Source organism: Panthera onca, chromosome A2 (genome assembly GCF_046562875.1).
Source record: "Panthera onca isolate mPanOnc1 chromosome A2, mPanOnc1 haplotype 2, whole genome shotgun sequence".
NCBI lineage: Eukaryota > Metazoa > Chordata > Mammalia > Carnivora > Felidae > Panthera > Panthera onca.
In genome coordinates this window covers 3,784,844-3,806,738 of record NC_138340.1, presented here as the reverse complement: position 1 = coordinate 3,806,738, position 21,895 = coordinate 3,784,844, and the positions used below count along the sequence as shown (strand labels likewise).

Below are 21,895 nucleotides of genomic sequence, written 5' to 3'. Positions count from 1 at the left end.
CCCCCAGGACGCGGTGTGTGAGTGACAGCGTTCACTGTTCTCCCTCCGCAAACCCAAAGCAAAATCCCCACTGCTGGCGAACAGCACGAGCCCCAGCACTTACAGCTCATGGGGACATTAAGCTTGGATATTAAAGGAAGTCTGGAAAGCACTTTAAGATCTTCCACTCTTCCGACGACGTGCGTTTGCCATCACCCCCGACTGTGAGCACTTGCTTATTCAACGCGTTCAGAGTTTTCTGCTCCAAGGGCTCGGGGGACGTCTCACAGGACGCCTCTGACTGAGGCACAGGGCTCTCGGCCATGGCGGCCACGTCCAGCACCCCAGAGGGGCGGCTTCCTCTCCAAAGCGGCCACCCCCTACCAGATCCTCCCTCCTCCCGGCCCTGGCAGGGAGCACGGATGGTGCATCTGGAACTGGGGGGGGGGGGGGGAGGTGAGCAAACACCACCCCCCTTCCTGGGGTCCGTGCATCCCGGGAAGCTGATGGGGTCCCAGGGAAGGAGTGGGGAAGAGGCAGCAGACGCTGGAAGGAGGCTGCACGGCCCTTCGACGTGGCCCACGGTTGGGCTGGGGATTCCACGAGTTACCCCCAGAGGACCCCAGAGCCCCTGCTTTAGGCAGCAGCCGTCTCAGAACAGGAAAGCCAGGGAAGAGCCGGAGACTCACGGGGAAAGCGGACTTGACGGGGCATCTCTTGGCATCTCAAGACCGAGGGAGGCCAAGGCCCCAGGTGTCACCGGGATGGGACTGGGCAGGAGCGGCCCAGAGCCAGTGAGACCCCAGGCGGTGGGATTGGGTGGGATACAGTTGTCTTCACGTGATCCCAGGTTAGGACAAAGATCTGTCTGAAATTAACTAAATGAAGAAGACCGTCCTTATTCCCTCGCTAAGCATTTGGGTAAACCGTCTCAAGTCGCAGGTGCGTGAGTACATCTGTCCCCCTCCCCCAAAGCCCCCCATCCAGCCTCAGGCCAACGGCCCCTTGCGTCTGCTCTGGAGGGAGGAGACAGACCAGCGGACGCGGAGGCAGCTTTGACTCTTCCCAGGAGGCCCCACTGGAACCCTGGTCTCTCCTGACCCTCTGAACTGCTCGGCCAAGGAGCCCCCCATCCAGCCCCAGCTGGACCCGGGAAAGCCATCTCCACTCAGGCAAAAAGCCACTTCAAGCTAAAACCCAGTTCCTTACCACCAAACCCCACAGGCAGCTCGTCCCCACGCACTGGCATCTGGCAGGGTGTCTCTCGTTCAACCCCCGAGGGCCCTGCCGGTGAGTGAGGACCCAGGCACACCAAGGGGGGACAGCCGGAGGCAGAACAAGGGCGGGCCCAGGGTCCCGAATCCCCGCCTCTGTCTCCTCCCACCCGCGTGCTCTGCCCAGAACCCAGCCCGCCCCAGGGCGCAACCCTGGGAGGACACCCACACCGCCTGCCCAGGCCCAGACTGCAGAGCATGGCCCGCCCAGCTGGGGACAGACCACTGACTGCTCCGGCCCTTGCCAACCCCGCCAGGGACACCCCACCCAGTCTCCCAACTCCTCGGGCGGAACCCCAAACCGGCCGTATTCCTGGCTCCCCTCTCACTCTCCCTGCAGACCCACGGCCTCCAGGGTCAGATGTGAACCCCAGAGCCCACGTCTGAGAAATCTTCATCTGCCCAACACGGCTCAGCCTCTGGCCACCGGCCACCTCTCATGGGACGGGTACTCAGTCACGAGCGTTTGTTCGGTCGCCGCGCACGCGTGACGGGGGTGCAGGGCCTAGAGGACCCCCTGCTGGTGATACCCATGTACCCCGGGGGGCCCACCGGCAGGGAGCCCCTTGGGGCAGCCAGGTGCTCTGTTTCCCCGCTGGTTTCAGCCTTGCTTTCTTCCCGTTATGGGCCAAACCGGCTCCCGCGTTCCCGCTGTGAGGTCCTAGCCCTGGCTGGCCCCGGAACGTCAGAACGCGTCCTTGCTTGGAACGGTCGCTGCAGACGGCGCAAGACGAGGTGCGTCAGGGCGGGCCCTGATCCCACACCACCAGTCTCCTCCCAGAGGGGGAGGTGTGGACAGAGACGCGCCCACAGAGACCCAGACGGGGAGAAGGGCAGGAGGACCAGAAGGCGGCGGCCACCGGCCACGGGGCGGGGCCCGGAACAGACTCTCCCTCACAGCCTCAGAAGGAGCCGGCTCTGCCCACACCCCGAACTCGGCCTTCTGGCTTCCGGGGTGCTTCGTTCCGGCAGCGTCGGCGGGCTCACGTTCTCCGTGGACAACGCGCCATCCGGCTTGGCGTGTTCTCCGAACTTGAATTAAACGGGACGCAGTGTGTGACACCCGAGCGACGTCTGAGAGTTGCTCCTGGGGCCGGGAGCGGTGGCCTTCCCTTCTGCCACCTGCACGGCCGAGGGGGGTGTCCTCGCTCCCGTCCCGTCCGATCGGGCAGCCTGACCTCTGCCGGCCCCTCTCCCTCCGTCTGTACTTGGGGGGCACCCGGAAACCCTGAGGGGACCCTGAAGGGGCCGCGAGAGCCTGCGTGGCGTTTGGAGGAAACCGTGTCGTCGCATCGGGGAGCTCCCCGGACGCACGTCGCTGCGGTCACGTGGAGGTTCTTCTGGTTTTTTAAACAGTCTCTGACTTTTCAGAAAAGGCCTCGTATTTGCCGCCAGGTTTCCTCCAAGGAGCCAACGCGAGGCGGCTGCTGTCATCCTGAGCAGCGTCTTCTCGAGAATCACCTCTCTCCCGCTCGCCCAAAGCCTGGCCAGCCCTACGGCTCAGCCGCCGACCCGCTTCCGTGCAGGCGACCGTGCCCACGCCGGCAGCGGCGAAGTCGTCCTCCTCTAGTCGGGACGCCTGTCCTCGCCCCGCCCCGCCCTTCTGGGCCGTCTAGACCCCCCGCGCTTGACCGTGAACCTCGAAAGCTGTGCCAGGCTGTCTGAGATGCTCCTGCAGGGCCTCACCGGACAAACTCCGGTCACACAGGTGCTCTCCAACCGGAGCCCTGACCACCAGCCTGTGTGCACGCGGGGCGCGCGGGGCTGCCGTGGCCTGTCTGCCGAGCAGCCCCTCGTCCAGGCCCCAGGCTGCGCCCCGGGGCAGCCCCCTTGGATGTCACGTCATCTCTGACACGAGCCACGCGGCATGCCGGTGAGCGTGCGAGACGGGCCGAACGGCCAGCCACCAGGAGGGACACCGCATGTCTGAGGTGTGCCCCCCACCCAACCCAGGGGGGTCCGCCATCCAGCCCGGCCCGGCCCTTCCTTCGTACCCGGGGAGCACCTGCGACGGGCGCATAGGTGGGCAGCGAAAGCCGTCAGCGGGCGAACGAAAACAGCCACAAAGCAGCAGCACTGACGACAGCGGGGTGGGGGACCTTTAAAGCGCTCACATGTCACCACTCCACGCCAAAAGGGCCTCGGATGGTGTACGGGGCACGTTTCCGGGACCCCTCCCCAGCACAGCCCCGGGTGCACCCTCACGTCGGAAGCCAGCTGGCCGGGCGAGGGTCCGAACCTGCTGCGCACAGGCACGCGTGTCTGGCCGCAAACGGCAAGCTGCCCTCTGACTTGAGGGACAGAGAACACGTCCGTTATGGGCCGAGTGCCCGTGTCTCCCCGGCTGGTACCCAGGGATGGCATCCGGAGGTGCTGGGGTGATGAGGCCGGGCCCTCGCAAATCGAACTGAGGCTGGAGAGCCCCCCTGAGTGTACGTTTCTGTGAGACCCCGCCCCCCCCCCCCACTGCCAACTGGGCAACTGAACCGGACCCTCAAGAGCAGGGACTCTGCAGGCACAGCGGATGCTGGCTTCTCCACCAGCCGAGGCTCAGGAAGGAGACCCTCGGCCACAACTGACCTTCTGCGGCCTCGGCCTCCCGGCCCTGCGGTGGCGTCGGCTGGGGCTCCTCCTCTTCCTCCTCGGGGTCGGCCTCCTGTGAGGTCTCCTCCTTCAAGCCGCCAGCCTCCTCTAGGAGGGCGGCCCCAGCGGCCCCCTCCCCTGGGGACTTGGGGTCTTCCGGCTTGGGCTTCTTGGGCTGGCTCCGTTTCCGGTGGGACCTGGGGAGGGACAGTCATCAGCCAGGAGGCCAAGTGACAGGGAGGAGCCCCGTCTGAGCCGCCCCACCACCCAGCCGGCAGAACGGAGCCCCGGACGGCATCCCAGGGGCCGTCACGGGGCCAGCAGAGCTGGCTCAGGGGGCAGGTGGGGGGCCAGGCCCGGGGGGCCGTGTGGGGCAGAGCGGGTGCTGATGACCGGGAAGGGGGGGGTGGTGGGGGGCAGGGGAGGTGGAGGGGCACAGGCCTGGGGACCACGTGGGGCGGAGCGGGTGCTGATGACCGGGTGGGGGGATGGCAGGGGCTGGGGCAGAGCCGCTGTGGGGGGGGCGGAGGCAGGGTGGCGGGTGGAGATGCCTGCACACAGGGACAGGTGCACTTACGGCGGCCCCGGCCTCCTGGTCTGCTCTTTCTTCCTTTCTAGACTGGCCTTTCTGTCCTCCTCAGTCTTTCTCCAGTGTCTGTTTTCTTTCAGACTAATTTGTCTAGAATGTAAACGTCAGGGAGTTTTTCTCTAGCACCTGTGCTGACTCCCCGGATGCCTCATCTAAGGGCCTGGCCTCGGGCACCTGGCCGTCCCCGTCCCCCTGCTCTGTGCCCCTCACTCGAAGGAGCTGCAGAGGTCCCTGCTCGCCTGTCCCCAGCTGGCCCCCGGGGCAGGGCCCAGCCTCGCTCGGGGACACAGCTCTCTGGGGGCGGCCCTCGGCCCCGAGTGAGAAGTCGCCTGAGGCTTAGCTCTGGCTTCTCAGTGCAAACCAGACAGAATCGGTTATAAAGGTAAAAAAGATGGTGACCAGGGTGGGTGGGCCACCACGTCAGAGGCCAGGGCCTCCCTGTCCAGCTCTGGGGACTTTGCAAGGAGGGGAGAGAAGTGGCTTTTAGGCTGACACCAAGGCGTGTGACGGGCCCAGGAGCAGAGGCAGAGGCTGGGGCGTGGAGAAGCCCGCACCGGGCGGGTCACCGGCGTCCTGCAGGGGTCGAGGGGACAGCCCTACGGGGTCTCAGACTCAAGGCCTCATCGCCTCCGAGCCTTTCTTCCCCCTCACTGTCAGCAATGCCGACGGGAGGGTATGGCTGCGGCTTCCCGTCCCCCAGGGGCTCTCGGTCTGGCCCCAGTGAGGTCGGTTTGGACACGGGGTCCTATGGCTGGGGGGGGGGGGTCCCTGTAGTGGTCACACCTCCAAGGATCAAGAGGTCACCCAGCAAAGCAGGGCTACCTGACTGGGGCCGGGAGGGGGCCCGGGGAAGCCTTGAGGGCTCCCGATGCCAGGACCCCCACCTCCCACCCAGGGGGTGCCCACCACCGCCCCGCTGTCCCAGGACACGGGCTCCTGACAGCTGCCTCGCCACCTCGCCCCGCGCCTGCGGCCGGGGGGGGGGGGGGGGGAGGGCCTCTCCTGACTGTCCCCTAATGCTGACTGCCCTGGTCCTTCCCACTGCTCGGCTGCCTCGCTCGAGAGCCCCAGGCGATGCCAGGCTGACAGGCCCCGGGTGATGTTCGCACATGAGCCACTCCGATGACCAAAGGCGGGGAGCAGGGAGCATTCCGGGGGAGGGGGCGTCATGGGCGGAGGCATGGCATCACACACATCATGGCGTGCACGGGGCGCTGCGGGGGGTGCGGGGTGGGGTGGGCGGGAGGACACGCGGGCAAGGAGCCAGGCAGGAGGGGGCGCGGGAGCCAGGGGGCCGGGGCGGGGGGGAGGGGGGAGGAGAACGCACTCTACCGCCACAGAGCCCCTGGGGCCTCCGGGCGGAGCGACTCTGGGAGAGACGGGCCCAAGCCCCAGGACAGCAGCACGGCCCAGCTGGTTCTTGTCACCAGCTGCCTCCGGAGGAGGGGCTTCTCTCCAGGCCTGAGGACACCGCAGGGCAGGGGGCCCACAGGCGAACCCCCACGCTGGCCCCAGGCAGCAGCCAGCGGGAGGGTGTCCTCCCACTGTCAACTCACCTGGCCTCGGTTTCCTGCAGCTGCCCGGCTCCTCGGCTCCCCTCCTACCCACCCCCCACCCGACCCCGGAACCAGAGGCCACTCCCGATGCCTCCGGCCACTCCCAGGGCGGACCGGGGGGTGGTCCTGTCTGTGCCAGGGAGCCTAGACCTTCCTGGGCCCCCAGAGCATCCTGGACTCAGAGCCCTGGGCGCCCCCAGCCCCCAAGCACCACTGGGCCTTTGCTAGTGTGGAGACCCCCAGGACGGGTGGCACCAGGCAGACGGGCAGAGGCAGAAGGCCACCCTCTGCGGCGGACTAGGAAAAGCGAGCTGAAGTTCGGCGTGCAAAGACAGCCCTGCTTTGTGAAAACGTCAGCTGGGAGAACTGGTGGCAGCCGGGCGGAGCCAGCGGGCACCGAGTCACGCAGTGCGGCCGTCGCAGCGCCCCCCGGGCCAGATCCCCAGATGGGCCGCCTTCCCTGCTTCGAGCGGTTTCTCCCCTACCGCTGCCTGCACGGCCACGCTGCCTGCCAGCAGTCACGCGGGGTGTGGCCATCCTGCCGCCACGTGCCACGCGGTGGAAAGCCTCCCTTCCGTCTTTCTGACTCTGTAGACAGCGTCCATCCACGAGCGACGCAGCTGCCTGCGTCGTATTCTTTGCTCGCCCCTCCTAGAGTCGGTCATCGGCCCGTCCCAGATGCTTGGCTTTCCAGGCGACCCCCAAGCTCCTGGTGTGGCCTCTGACGCAGGGTGTCCCACACTCCTCGGTGACACCTGGGGGCCTGTCCCCTTGAGACTGCCTTGGACTTGCCTGGGTGGGATCCAGGTCCCTCGATCTGACGACCTTCTTGGTTGACGCCCTTGTTTAGTTGGAGTATATCCTCCAGGAGCTTCCTCAGTAAGAAAGGAAATTGAGGCTTTAGAGATCTAGAAAGATCTTTATCCCCTTGCATATTGAGTTGGTAATTTTGCTAGGTTTTGTTTTGTTTTTTCGAGAGAAAGCACGAGTAGGGGAGGGGCAGAGAGAGAATCCCAAGCAGGCTCCTCACTGGCAGAGCAGCGCCCGACGTGGGGCTTGACATCACGAACCGCGACATCGTGACCTGAGCCGATATCAAGAGTTAGACACTCAACCGACTGAGCCACCCGGGCGCCCCGGCTGGGTACGTACTTTCCGGTTGGAAATTGTTTCCCTTCTGATTTTTGAAGGCCTTGCTCCTTCGTGTGTTGGCTCGTAGCATCATGGGTGCAAAGTCCAATGTCTTTAGGGTCTCTTGTTCTTTATGTGGGCCTGGCTGTTCCTTCCAGAAGCTTCTGGGACCTTCTCTTTAACCCAGAGCTGTGAAGCTGCATAGTGACGTGTGCATAGCGTGGGTCATTCTTGTCCTCTGTGCCCGACTTGGAACTCTGCGAACGCAACGCTTGGGTGCCAGGCAATGTTCTTTTCTCTCTGCCCAAAGCTCCTGGCAGAGGCCGGAGCTGCTCAGGGAGCCTCTGCTGTCCGATGCCCCGTCCTCCGCTCGACCCCTCGGCTCTGGGAGACTCCTCAAGCTGACTCCCGGCTCGCCTCTCAGTCCGTCCGTCTGCCCGCCCGCCTGGAGCCAGGTCTTCCTGAGCTGCGGGCTCCTCCTTGCCTGCAGTGGCGCCCGGGAGGGTCAGGTGGCTGGCGGCTCACCGCTCTCGTCTCTCACTGGAGAGGCCGACTCGCACGCCACCTTCTGCCGAATCTCAACCCGAGCCCCGCGACGCCTCACACTCAGCCTCCAGCCCACCGGAGTCCCCGGCGTCTCTCCCCGGCCGTTCCAGAGAGCGCCACGAAGGCGGGCCCGCTTGCCCACCCTTTCCTTCCTGCCAAAGTCTGTGGGCACTGCTCAGCCGCTGCCCTCCCTCTGCCGTTCTCAGTCACTCCTCTGGGCTCCCGGCGGTGGTTTCAGGAGAGGGTGGAGGAGAACACGAATTTACCGGCCAGGCCTGACTGGGCGTCTGCCGTGGGTTCCTACGAACTGAATACTGGGACCAAGTCCAAATACCTACACTAATATTTTCAATACGGAAGCAGGTTCTTGGGATCGCTGACGGCAGGAGAGGGGGGGTGGGGGGCTCCTCTTGGACCCCCGCCCGTGCAGCAGGCCAGGTGAAGGGCTCCTGGTCTGGTCAACAGAGGGGCCCAGAGCACCCAAGGCGCCAGCTCTCACAGGACCGGCCGCCGACCAGGGTCTCTACCTCCACAGAGGACACTCAGGCCACGGCAAGGCCCCCGGGGCCAGCACGGCTGCTGCGTCTGGGCACAGGGGGCTGCGAGCTCTGTGCCCAAAGTCCTTCTCCCCACCGCCTGGCCCCAAGACACTCTCCCCCTTTCCCTCCAGCACTCCACGTCCCGAGACAGGCAGGCCTGCGGCACCTGTTTGGTGTGGAAGATTAACCCACAGGAGGGTGACAAGAGAGGCCCACATCACTGTCCCGGAGAGGCCAACACCTGGCTTCTGCCTGGAGACATCTGGGGTGCGGTGTGAGGGTGCTACCCGGAAGGCTGAAGCCCTAGGGGGCGGCGGCCCGGCTGAGCCCGTCTGAGCAAGGACCACGGACAAGCGGCAGGTGCCAGAGGAGGCGGAGAAGCCGCGTGGGCACTCGCGGGATGGAGGGGGCAGCGGGCGGGAGAGGGGCCCCCCCGCACCACACCCTTGGGCAGGGGCCCCAGATGGTGTCTGGGGGCACCTGTGGTTGTCACAACCGGGGGTGCTGCTGGGTCGGGGGTGCTCCTTAACCTCAGGATGTGTCCTCCCCCAGAGAGTGACCTGGCCCCCAGAGTCCCCAGTGTTAAGGGGAGGGGCTCTGGTGTGGGGACAGGGCTGGCATCGCCCCTGGCTTGGGCCGGAGGGTGTTCAGGGGGTGCCATCCCGGCCGGGGCTCAGGGGGGCCGGCACAGCGGGTCGGGGCAGGGCACCAGTGGCCGGGAGAGAGTCACACGGGACTCTAAGTGTCACTGAACTCGGGCCGAGCACAGCGGCATCCAGCTTGGCCTTGGGTCCCCAGTCAGCCTTTCTGGAGAACGGCCCCCTCAACCCGTGACTTTGAAGAAAGAGAAGGGAATCAGCTGTGTTTTCCATGTTTAAAGGCTTTAAAGACAACTATATCCTTGGGATCACGACTAATTTGTTACTCAGTCTCCCTGCAGGAGTAAAACAGCTCCCCCGGTCCGGTCGGCAGAGAGGAAGGGAGAGGCGCAAGGCAGGAACACTCCAGAAAGGAACAGTGTGTGCACGACACGACACGGGGGCCGACAAGGGGGCCAGGAGGGTGAGGCGGCGGCCGAGGCAGCGGGGCTGCAGGGCGCTTCCTCTGGCACGGAAGGTTCTGGGCTGGCAGCCCGTGGTCCCTCTTCCCGGGCAGGCTCTTCCGACAGCCTCTGATGCCACTCCGTTCCTGGCCGCGCTGCCTCTTTGCCGGCAATCCGCTCTGTTGACCAATTAGCCGGAGCCACAATCAATCAGCCATTATGCAAATGCACGTCTGGCCTGGGGGCGGCCTCAGCAAGAAGCTGCTCTTGGCAAAGAACCGCGGAGAGTGGGGAGAGCCTGACGCCGGCCAGAAATCAAAAGGACGGACAACAAAAGAAATCGGAAAAGGGAGTCTCACCTTCCCAAGGGCTGTCAGGAGCTGCCGGAACATTCTCAGAGAGAGGGGCCCCGGGGTGGGGGAGACACGCAGGGAGGCTGAGTCTGCCCAAGATTCGCGGTTTCACAGACGGACACGTGGAAACAAGGACAGCCCGGTCGGGGGCAGGTTGTGGACCGGCACGGCCACCCGGCCAGGATGGTTTTCCCCAGAAATAGTTCCCAGGACGTCCCCACAGAGTGTGGGAGTGCCAGCGACGGGGCTCCCCGAAGGAAGGATGTGGCCCAGCCTCCCAAGCGCTCAGCGGCCAGGCCCCGGGGAGACACAGTCCGCTGCCAGCCAGGTCAAGATCAAGCCAGAAGGGACCAAGTGGCTGCACTGGAAAAGCCTTGCTCGAGGCACAGATCCGCCAGCCCCCTAGTTTGGTGCCGCTGAGGGTGAAGTAACTTCAGAGCACAGTGATATGATACTTTGTGGCAGGTGAAAATGATACGGAATTCCAACCTCAGCGTCCGTCCGTCGATAAAGCTTTCCCCGGACACACCAGGCTCGCTTGTGTATTTGTGTATCGAGTGTCTATCGTCTACAGCGGCTTTCGCGGAGTCGAGTGGCCCTGAGAGACCGGCTGGCCCTTCACCGCGAGGTCCCGGCTCACAGCCGGGGGCCCAGCAAGAATTTGCTGACTGGTCCGCAGGCACCAAGAAGGAATCCGGCGAAACGCTGTCTGTGAACGCTCAGACCCGGGGAGCCCGGGTGCTCCCACAGAAAGCAAACGGACCGACGTTCCGGGCCCTGCGGCTGGCTGTCTCTGGTTCCTGGCACCACGCTGATTTCCACCTCAGCCCAGACCTGCCCCCCGCGCCCCTACGGCCTCGGCGACACGCCAGGAGGGCGCTGTCGTCTTGTCCTGTCCTCCCCCACCCGATGCCGGGCAACGGGCCGGGCAGCGACTACCCTGTCCTGGAAGGGTCCACGCGGTAGAGGGGGGCCCCCTGAGCCCAAGAGGGGTGCAAAGAACTCTGCAGTCACGGCTGTAATCGCGAATCCAAACAGCACGTTTTGGCAAGGGCCAAATGAGCACCCACAGACGCAAAAAGCCCGGCCGCCGCGAGCTGCCGAGAAGGGACCCGCGCAGCGCCCATGCGCAGAAACAGGGCTCTCGCGCCCAGGACTGTCAGGAGGGTGACAGACCGCACGCGTCCTCCCAGAGCGGAAACTGTGCGGCCCAAGGGCCAAAGGGCTGGCCTCCAGGGAGCTGGAGAACGAGGGGTTGGAGGGAACCCGAGACCCCGACCACACTGACGCCACCTGCCCCGAGGCCCATCGGCTGTGTTTGGGGAAGTGGAGGCCAGAGAAACACCTGGAGAAGAAACAGGAGGAGGAGGGCAAGAGGGGGGTTGGAAGGAAAAGGAAAGGAGGGGGGAGGTGGGGGAGAAAGGCGGAGATGGGGAAGAGGGGGAGAAGACGGGAGTGGGGAGGGGGGAGGAGGAGGGGGGAGGAGGAGGGGAGAGGAGGGAGGAGGGGAGGAGGAAGGGAGGAGGGGAGGGGAAAGGAGGGAGGAGAGGAGGAGGGAGGAGAGGAGGAGGAGGGGGAAGGGAAGAGGGGGAGGCGAGAAAGAGGGGAGGGGAGGAAGGGAGGAGGGGAGAAGGGAGGGAGGAGGGGAGAAGGGAGGGAGGAGGGGAGAAGGGAGGGAGGGCGGGAGAGGGGAGGGAGGAGGGAGGGAGGACGGGAGAGGGGAGGGAGGAGGGAGGGAGGACGGGAGAGGGGAGGGAGGAGAGGAGGAGGGAGGTAAGAGGAGGAGGGGGGAAGGGAAGAGGGGGAGGTGAGAAAGAGGGGAGGGGAGAAGGGAGGGAGGAGGGGAGAAGGGAGGGAGGAGGGGAGAAGGGAGGGAGGAGGGGAGAAGGGAGGGAGGAGGGGAGAAGGGAGGGAGGAGGGGAGAAGGGAGGGAGGAGGGGAGAAGGGAGGGAGGAGGGGAGAAGGGAGGGAGGAGGGGAGAAGGGAGGGAGGAGGGGAGAAGGGAGGTCGGGGACAGCCTGCGGCCAGCAGCCCGGTGAAGAGTGAGAGCGGGACTCACTGACGGCCATCACCAGAGCCAGGCAGGTGCAGCGGCTCGGGGGCCGCCGGGTGACTCACCTGCGCAGGAGCTTGGCCTTGAGTGAGGCCCGGGAGGCGCTCCAGGTGCTCAGCTCGGGGCTGCTCAGGGCTGTGGGCCGGGTGTGGTCCAGCACCGTGAGGTCCTTGCCTTGCTTCCACAGCTCATACCGCTCCGGCTGCAGGATGCGCACGAAGACGTCCATGGAGATCTTGACCATGTCCTTCCGGCACGTGCACTGTTGGGGGGCGGGGAGGGGAGACCCGCTGAGCCCGTGGCCAGCGAGCTGAACACAGGCGGGTGACCACGGCCCGGGCCCTCTCCTCTCCCGAACGGCTACCTTCAGACGCGAGATGGTAGCTTTCTGTCCCGGGAGGAAGCCGTGCCCTCCAGCGCGAGCCCCTGGCCCGCCCCCGTGGGGTCACAGCCACCGCCCAGCACACGGTCCAGGGACAGGACAGCAGACCCTTTGTGGGGGCCTCGGGGGTCAGCAGGCGTAGAGACGCAGCTCAGGAGCCCGAGGCCACGGGGGTCCACTTTCCGGCCGCCCGGGTGCCGGCTTTAAGCAAAATCTCCCTCCTGTCGGACGCACGAGCCCCCAAGTGGGTAAAAATGCACAAGAAATGCTTCGTAACAGCAGCAACTCCAAAGGTCAGGAAGGAAGAGGGAAGAGCGGTCAGCCCCAAAAGGCCGAGAGCGAAAAAGGAAACACAAGTGGTTCCGAGCAGGTACAGGGTGCCCAAGGACGTGCCCAAGGACGCACACGGGCCGGTCCCGATCCCTGCCTCGTGGGTTTGGGGAGAGGAAGCCAGGACCCGGAGGCTCAGCCGCCGGCCCCGGGGTGGCGAGAACTCGGACACAGAGCACCGGCTGAGGAAGGGGGCTGGCACGGTGTGCCGGGCGGCCTGGAGGAACGCTGCCTGGGCCGGAGGCTCCTTTGTGTCCGGGAGCTTCGACCGCTGGGGCAAACGAGTGTGGCAAAGACAGGCTGAAATGGCGTCCCTTTTGCCCCCTCCCCTGCTGTCTAGACCCGTCCCTCTTGGGCCCTGAACGACTCCCACGGGCCACATGCTCCTGGAGCCTCTCCCTCCTCCAGGTCACAGCGTAAGCCCCGGGGCTGGGCACCGTGCGGGAGGCACGCAGGTGTCCCGGGGACACTTAACACCTCGGGGAGTCATGGGCCAGAAAAGCCAGCCGAAGATTCTGGAAGCTGGGCTCTGCCCAGTGAGCCGATGACCCTCCTCAGTCAGCAGAGGAGGAACCCGGGCAGCCCTGGTCTCCTACTTACCTGCGGGATGAGACCGAGACGGGGCTGGAAAATCATCCTACTGCCACAAGGGAGAGAAACAGAGGGGACACTGGCCTAGGGCAGAGCTGGCAGAGGGCCAGGCAGTGAGCATCTTCAGCTTTGTGGGCTGCCCCGTCTCCGCCACAACCTCTCAACTCTGCTGCTGGAGCTCAGGCGCGTCACAGATGAGCACGTAAGTGAACAGGGGTGGCTGCACACCAATAAAACTTGATTTAGGAAAACAGGCGAAGGGCCGGGTGTGGCACAGGCCCTGGTGTGCGGCCGGCTGGTCTAGACTCTGGAAGATGAACCGGCCCCCGCAGCAGGCAGCCTAGGGGACCTCGGGGAGTGGGGGGGGGGGGGGGGACGTGACCCTGGGGTGCTGCGCTTGCAGCCACCCTTCGGGGACATACGTGCCCAGGGACACCTGCACATCCACCGCAGCCCCTGTGGCTCGGACTCTGAACTCCTGCCCCTTTCTGCCCCCCTGTCAAATGAACGGGCTTAGGAAAAGCCCGTTTCCGAAACTGGCTTAAAACCTATTTCCGTTTTAAACACACGTCTCGCCCTCCCTTTACTACCGTGTCACCGTCACCGCCGCTTACGGAAACGACGGCGAGAAGGAAGAGAGCTAACTGCCTCCCCTTCCAAGGGTCCTCCATCTGCCCCGGAAGCAGGGAACGTGGAGGACCCCCGATCTGAGGTGGGCGCCATGGGGCTGCAGGAGGGGCTTCGGGAAACTTCCAGAGGAATCTCCTGCGGACCCAGGCCCCACCCCCACTCCTCCCGGGGCTGGAACCGGGAGCTCGGACTCGGGGACAGCGATAACCTCGCCACGCTGAGCAGGAGGGACTATTTGTGGACAAGCGATTCCCAGCAAACGCGATTCATTTCATGAAAAATTGTGCAGGAGGGAAGGGCTGGCGGTATAATTTGGCTTCGCAGTGGCGGGAGCACAGATGGTGCCCGTGTTTCGGATTCCTGGCCCGGCACAGCCTCCCCAGAGTCACCATCAGCAGCAGCTTAAGGGATTTGTATCGAGTGGCTTTGCAATCGCTTCTCCTTAAGTAATTAAAAAAAGCACCTGTGTGCAGCACGGAGGGGGACACGTGGATGTGCTCCACGGAGCACTGCCTGGCGGCCTGGAGTCCGGCCCGCTTCTGGCCACGGTGGGGCTGGTCACCGGCGGGGGCGGAGCGCAGAGCAGACGGGCATCCGGGGAGCAAGCAGCGGGACCCAGGGAGGGGATGACAGCCGCTGGGATTCAGGACACGGCCACGTCACCTCCACGGCGGACCAGCCGGGCTCGGGAGCAGGTGCCACGGACCCACGGGCTCCTGTCGGCCCACCACACAGGGAGACGAGGCTGCTAAGGCCAACGACGGGACCTCAGCTCTTCCTCACAAGCGACTTCCTGGGGCTGAACGTGCCAGCCCCCCGACGGCCCCCGTGGGACCATCACACACCGCTGTTTCGTTGTGGCCAGCGGGGAGCCCGCGCAGAGGCTCGGCGTTGCCGGGGTGACCCACGAGGGGGCTGGGGCAGGAGCTTCGGGCAGCCTCCGAGCAGGGCCCGGGGCGGGAGGCCCGGAGCAAACGGCCCTATTTGTTTCCGTTCTCCCCCTCCGGCCCCCATCCCGCCCCCAAACCCTCTGGGACACGCGTTTTCAAGGATCTGCTGGAGTCACTCAAGCTGACGGTCTCCGCTGCTCTCGCATCAGCCCCCCAAGTTAGCGGCCCCCGTCGGCGCCGGCGACAGAGAGAGCGTGCTTGCTGTCACACGGCTGTCACGGGCTGGCCGCGTCATTAATTTCCGATGAGAAATGGGGCGCCGATGCGGGGGAGGAGGTCTGAGGGGCCCCCTCTGGGTCCCCCGCCCCAGGGCCTCCCGTACCACGGTCAGGGCCCACAGCCCTCAGCCCCCAGAACTGGGCGTGGAGGGGCTCTGCGTGGAGCGGGGCTCAGTCACTAGCACGCCGAGTGGCACCTGCCCTGCCCTGATCAGCCAAGGCAGGGTGGCTGGGGATTGCATCAGCGCCAGGCGGGGCCATCTGGGATCCGAGGAGGAAGCGAAGGCAAGAGGCGGGAATTGGGGTGGGGGAGGCGGGGAGAGACTCACTGTGGCACGGGGTCCCGCCCACTGCCAGCCTCCACCAACGGTCTGTTCCCGGACAGCTGCCTGACCTGCAGGTCCCCATCCTGGACCTGCCTGCCTTGGGGTCGGCCTCCCGTCCACGCACAGGCTGCCGCGCCTCGCCCCGATCCTGGGCTCCCTGCCCCGCGCTGGCCCCGGCACCCGTGGCTTCGGCCTGTGCCCTCATACCCTCCGTCGGCCCGCGGGCAGCCAAGAGGCACAGTGTGGGCCGGGGCAGGGTGGACACCGCCCATACCCGCGGGCGGAACCTGGTTCCCCGACGACGCCTCACATCGAGAGGGGCCCGACAGCCTGCCTCCCAGAGCCGGGTTGTAGCTAATTCACGCGGTACGTGCGGTGGTCCTCCCGCAACGCAGGCAACACGCGCGCTGCGAAACGACAGCAGAGGAGAGACAGCGCCCACCTCCCCCCTCGCAAAACCAGGACAGGCCTGCCCAGCCTGCCCCGACCAAGGCCAGGCTGGTGGGGACAGCAGCCGCCAGCCCCGCCCCCTACCCCCGAGGGATCTCACCCAAGGAAGTGAGAAATCCAGACAGAGCCGGTCTCGACTCCAGAACCGTAAGCAGGCTGGTCAACAGTCCTGGGCAACGAGATAGGTCCGCCCGTCGGGCCAGGACACCATTTACGTGGCAGAACCAACCTCAGGAGAGAACCGTCAGCTCAAGAGTTACGCTACGTGCAATCCCAAGTACACCGAAGCCGCCATCGCGACCAAAAACAAGCCAAGTTGGCTTCAGAACAAGCCAAGGACGTTCGTCGAACACCTACCGGGCCCTTTCAACCGTGGGGCCCAACGACCCGCCGACCAAGCTGCTTAGTTTCCTAAATCTCTTTATTGGGCAGGAGTGTCCCTTAAGTCGAGGGTGGGCAAACGCAGCCCCCCACCTGTGCGTGAATGAAGTTTTCCTGGCACGCGGCCACGGCCACGGCTGTGCGGGCGCTCCGACGGCCGAGTGGGGCCGTCCCACACAGACCGTGTGGGTTCGTATTCACGATCGGGTCCTTTACAGAAAGCGTGCCGTCCCTTGATGCAGGGGGCAGAGCGATCTTTATAGGGTAGCCTGAGGCCGAACGACCCGCGGGGGAGCCACCACAGACTCCGTGCTATGGACGGAGTTGTGTCCCCCCCGCCCCAAGTTCCCGTGTTGAAGCCCCAACCCCTAACACGACTGCAAGCAGAGACGGGGACGTTAGCAGGTAACCACAGTGAAACGGAGTCCCCTACTCCCCGCCCCGTCCTGTCCCCGCCTCCTCCACGCGAGGGTCCGGCGAGAAGGCAGCCGTCCACACTCTGCCAGACGGCTCTCACCCGAGCCCAGCCCCGCTGGTCCCTGGTCTCAGACGTCCAGTCTCCCCAAGTGTGGGGAACCCGTTCCCACTGTTTATAACCCCCCACCCCCCACCCCCCACCTCGCCCACGGTACTTCATTACAGCAGCTCGAGCTGACCAAGACAGACGTCCTTGTGAGGACTTACTGCGGTCCTGGTCTTCATACTGAGGAGAGCAGGCTGCACACCCCCTTCCATCTGCTTCCGGAATCCAGCTCTCGCCGGGTGCCAGGAAGCGCCCGGAGCCTGGTGCGCAGAGGCCTGGCCTCAGGCTCCGTCTTTTCTGGGCCCCCTGCCCTCCATATCTGCCGCCCGAGCTGGCCATTCAACCGGGGAAACATACCCGCCAGAGCCCGAAAGGGCCTCGGAGGGCCTGACAGAACCTGCCCCGTGCTGTCCGGGGGCTCTGAGTCCCCGCCTAGTACAGACAAACGGCAGAAAATGAGAGGCAGAGACCGTCAGGGCGGGTCTCTCTCCTCTCCTCTGGGGTGGTGGGCGTGTGGATGGGGTTTTGTTCCCGAATCAGTCCCAAGGTACCACACCTACCAGCAGAAACATCACACGAGGCCCAAGTCGTGGGAGTGGCTTCCCCAAGGGACTCCCGTCACCGGTCACCCCGGGGCTGGCGGAAAGCCGCCTGCAGCCTTCAGAACAGCTGACCCGGTGTGGGCCCGTGCTTTACGGGCCTTTAACTTCCTAAGGCTTTAGCATGTTTAAAAAGAGAGGCACCAAGGTTCGAATCTGCAATGGAAGCCATCAGAAGAACCCAGAGCAAAAGGGTCTCAGACTCGCAGCTCAGAGAGAGCCCCGTCTCCTGCGTGCGGACTACCGTGTGCTCTGAGCTAAAGGGACGAAGTAGTCAGTGTCGCCGCACGCTGGTACCTGCCCTCAGCAGCTCTGGCTACGATGGGGCGGGGATAAAAACGCGTGAGGAGACAGCTGCACAGAGGGCACAGCAGGGCCCCATCCACCCTCCCTGGTCGCTGGGAGCACTCACCTACTGTGCCCTCTCCTCGTCCGGACCCTCCACATAAGCACCCTGGGGGAGGGCCAGGCCGCGATGCCTCTGCACCCACCCGGGGACTGAGTCTCACGGACATCTCGCCAGGGTCCCCGAGAGCACCGGTGGGGGAGGGGAGAGGGTGGGGGGAGAGGAGAGAGAGAAGGCAGGAGGGCTGGGGGCAGCAGGAGCCCAGCCAGGGCCCCAGCTGGTCCCCAGACACAGTGCCCCCCGACATGGAGCCTTCTGTCCCATAAGCACAGGCCTCTGTCACCCCCAGGGGATGACTTCTGTCACAGAAGGCCGGGGATCTTGAGAGCACCAGCCAGAGGCTCAACGAGAAGCACTCTTGTCACTTCCAGATGACAAATGACAAGAGTCACGACCGTGGAGTTTAGGGGCCCCGGGCCTAATCTGAGCACCGAGCCGGGAGCAGGGAGGCTGTCACCCCAGGCTGGAAGCCTGACACATCAAACAGCCCGACGTTCACGCGTAGGTCTCCCAGGATCTGCTGCGGGGTCCGAGGAAAATGAGAAAACAGGACAGGGAGGAGGTCTGCCGCTGCTTATCAGAGCAGGGGCCACAAGCGGGGCCGAACAGGCTTCTTCTCTCCAGAGCGTGACAAAATAGAAACTGGCATATCGTCAGGCTCAGCGCGGGTGGCCCTCGGGGCCCAGCAGCACTCGGCTCGGGCCGTGTGGGCGGGGGAGGACGGGGCACAGGCCCCTGGCACTCAGCGCACGTGGCGGCAGGGACTCCCAGAACCACCACCAACACGAGACCCTGATGATAACCGAGCTCTACAACCTCGACTCCGGGTCTCCCTCTCTGGGCCGTAAAGCGGAGTAAACTCAACCTTTTCACGGGAATGAACGTTAACGCCCGACACGACTTAGAGGATCTCACGACGTGGCCCTCCCGACGGCCTTCGCCAGAGCGCACAGAATGCTGCCCGGCCACGTGGGAGGGCGGGCTCAGGTCTGAGTCAGCAGGTGGCAGGCGGCCAGCGACCCGTGGCTCCTCTGGGACTGGGCGCCACATAGGCCCCCCCACCCCCACCGCTCCCCATCACCGCCAAGGACACATCCAGCTAGGGAGCGCGCTGGAGTGTGTACGGCCGGGTGCAGGGTCTCCTCCGCAAGCATTTTGCTAACTGTAGAGAAAGCGTCAGCCCGCAGGCCCAGAAGTACACCCCTACCTCTTCCTCGGGAGGCTGGCGCCACGTCTGGGCCACAGAGACGGGGAGGGGGCACAATGTCATTACAGCAAACCCTTCTGGGGGGAGGCCGGCCGCGCGCCGCAGGGGTGTTAGACGAGCTGACGCATGCAGGGCCCCCGGCCCGGGGCTGCCAGAGCAGTCGGCGCATTTCCGCTCCTGGAACGAGACCCCCGCCTACTCCTCCAGCCCCTCCCCGCGCCGCTCATCTGGCAGGAGCTCATCTGGCAGGAGCCGGGCCGCCCAACTGTTTCTCTGCATCTGAGTCCTAGGCCCGGTGCTCTGTTCCCACCATCCGAGGACTCACCCTTCACCAGCCACACCGATCCCGCGCAAAATGACTGAAAGCAAGCAAACCGCTGTGCTTTTGTAAAGTGCGACAAAAAAACCACCAAAAGCGAGACCTTCCTCGGACGCAGTTTTTGCAAAAGGAGAGCTCTCTCCCGTGCTGACTCCACCAGCGGCCCCGCCACACGCCTCCGCAGCCTGTCCTCAGGGACCTCAAAGCCACTGTGGCTCCTGGCCTGCGTGAGCCCCGGGGTCTGCACCCCCCTCCGCCTCTAAGCCTGGGCCACGCGTCGCAGGTCTCCATGGGCCGGGCTCCAGACGCGACCTCCCAACGCTGCTTCCGAGGGCTCCACCGGGAGCAAAGACACAAAACTCGTGCGCGGAGCTTGACCGCTCCCGACGGACGCGGGGCCCTGAATGCCTGCAATCGGAAGGGCCGGGGACCTGCCGTGTCCAGGTTGTTTCCAATCTTCTCCATGGGTGTCTGGGGGGCTCCGTCGGTTAAGCGTCGACTTTAGCTCAGGTCACGATCTCACGGCTCTGGAGTTTGAGCCCCGCGTCAGGCTCTGGGCTGACAGCTCGGAGCCTGGAGTCTGCTTAGGATTCTCTACCCCTCGCCTGCTCTGTCTCTGTCTCTCTCTCTCTCAAAAATAAGTAAACGCTAAAAAACCCCAGAATCGGCCCCTTACAAAAAAAAAGAATCCCCCACGTACTAAACTAATGGGATTACAGCGTGAGTGACCGTGAAGTTCACTTCCCTCAGCTGAGTCTGCTAGCGGAAACCACCTCCGTGTTTCTGGAGGACGGGATGTGATCCCACTCTTCTCGTCTGGCTCTCACCCCACGTGTGTGCAAGTCCACGTTCTTTCAGAGGCGGATTCTGACTGATTTTTAATGTGTCTTTATTTTTGAGACACAGAGAGACAGAGAACGAGCAGGGGAGGGGCAGAGAAAGAGAGGAAGACACAGAATCCAAAGCAGGCTCCAGGCTCCGAGCTGTCAGCACAGAGCCCAACCCGGGGCTTGAACTCACAAACGGCGAGATCATGACCTGAGGCAAAGTCGGACGCCCAACCGATGGAGCCACCCAGGCGCCCCGATGCAGATTCTGATTTAAATCAACCGCTCAGCACTCCCCTCCTGGCCCTCCCACCACAGAACGTTTCGGCTCGTCCCCAGGTAGCAGGGAGGTCACGGAAGTAAAGAGGGTCACCTGCGGGGATGGACGCCCCTGACAACACGTGAGACCAAAGCCACCACCACACGAATACGGGAACGTCCGTTTCGCAGAGGAGGGGAAATGGGGGCTGAGGCTGCCACGGCCAGGGCACGAGGCCAGCAGGCGCCCAGGTCCCCTGAGGACCTCCCCGCTGGGCGGGAAGACCATGCTGGCGGAAGTCGGGCGGGAGAGGGCCTGGGGGGGCACTTGGCGAAGGCTCGCAGGGCTGCACACGCTCCATTCGGACCCGAGGGTCCCGCCCCAGGCCGACAGGGCTGGTAGCCTCAGGGGAGGGCCTGCGTTATGACCCCAGCTCCTCTGGCCCCCCAGCTGCCCCATTCGCTCCCAGCATCCCTGGCCCGCCTCACGCTCTGATCTGTGCCGGGCCCCCCGTGGCACGGCCGCGGCCACAGAAAAGGCGGCCGTGTCACGGCAGGGCCGCCAGCAACGAGAAGAACGCCGGGCGCCTTGTTGGGGCTCCAGCGGTGGGCGGTCTGGGCCGGGGCTGCCCCAGGACCCCCGGGCGGCCCTGGAAACGACCGGAGTGCACGAGACAGTAATGCGGCCAGGCTGCCTCAGGGCCCGCCGAGTCCCGTTTGCCGCGTTTCCCCCAATTTAAATAGCACTGAGCTTTAATCGGAGGCCACCTCTTCTGAAAAATTGAATAGACATTAGAGTCCACTCGTGTGAAAGAGCCAAACGGGACAGAGAGGACGCGCTGCCGGCCTAGACGGGAAAATTATTAAACACGGTTCGATGAAATCATCCACCCGAACAGCATGCGTGCACGGGGACCCTCGCACTTTCCTGCCACAGGAGCAGGAGTGGCACCAGCTCCCAGGCCTCCTGATGTCAGGAACTGGGGCGGAGCTTCGCCAGGGCCCAGCGGGCGGGTCAGCAGCCAACGGCCACAGACAGACCAGCGGCCCGCACGGTCCCTGGCATGCACGAGGACGGGGCACCCTCAGAAGCAGCAAACCCCAGGTGGTGAGGCCGGGCCAGCGAGGGCCCGTCTTCCGGCCGACGGCTCCCCGTCCCTGCAGAGTCGGGTGCCCGAACCCACACGCTGCCTCCGCCTTCTGCCCTCTGCCCAGCCAGGCACACACCTTCCAGAGCACTCGGGCCCACAAAGCGTTAAACGCCCACCGACGGGGGCAGAAACCCAGCCACGGAGCCCACATCTGCTCGCGATGGCTCACAGACGCCGCGGCCCCCTGTTTCTGATGTAATTACCAGCGCTGCAGCGAGAGACATAACAAACCAGTTCATTAGGAAACCCACTGGAAGCTCTCAGAAGCGCTTCATAAACAAAACAATTAGGTGCACGGCTCCCGGGGCTCCCCTCGGTCCTCGACCGGGGGCTGCTTCCCGCACGCCCCACAGCCAGCCGGGCCGGCAAGGTCGCTGGCCTTGGACCCAGCCCAACGCGGCCCCGGCGAGGCCAGGGCTTCAGGGCACACCTCCTCCCCTTTCTCTATAAAGGAAACCTCACCTGTCGCTGTCCTCTCTGGGGCCCAGCTGGGTGACCTTGGCCCACCAGGACGGCCCGGAGAGTCTTCCTGTCTGTCTGCAGCCCGGGCCCTCGCGTCTCCCATCCCGGCCTGCTAATGCCAACGACCGACACGATGATACTAACAGGCTGGGCGCTCAGTGCCAGGCAGGCTTCCCCAGAACGCTCCCACCACACTGACAAAGGCCACAGAGGACACCATACGCGGTCGAATCCGAGACG

At 64.9% G+C, this 21,895-nt stretch overlaps 1 protein-coding gene across 13 annotated transcripts in view; it reads right to left on the bottom strand.

The window, feature by feature from the left end:
• KDM4B (lysine demethylase 4B) overlaps nucleotides 1–21,895 on the bottom strand; it is a 132,073-nt gene that overhangs the window by 18,900 nt on the left and 91,278 nt on the right. For 11 of the 13 annotated variants that reach the window (XR_013554356.2, XR_013554357.2, XM_060629937.3 and 8 more), the window contains 3 exons: nucleotides 11,711–11,907; nucleotides 4,414–4,515; nucleotides 3,834–4,033 (listed from right to left, as the gene is read on the bottom strand). Coding sequence is in view for 11 of the 13 variants with exons in the window: in XM_060629937.3 (XP_060485920.1) it covers nucleotides 3,834–4,033; nucleotides 4,414–4,515; nucleotides 11,711–11,907 (499 nt within the window). In the remaining 2 variants the exon portion in view is untranslated. The remainder of the gene's footprint in view (nucleotides 1–3,833; nucleotides 4,034–4,413; nucleotides 4,516–11,710; nucleotides 11,908–21,895) is intronic. The other 2 variants (XM_078443560.2, XM_078443561.2) reach the window with 1 other exon arrangement.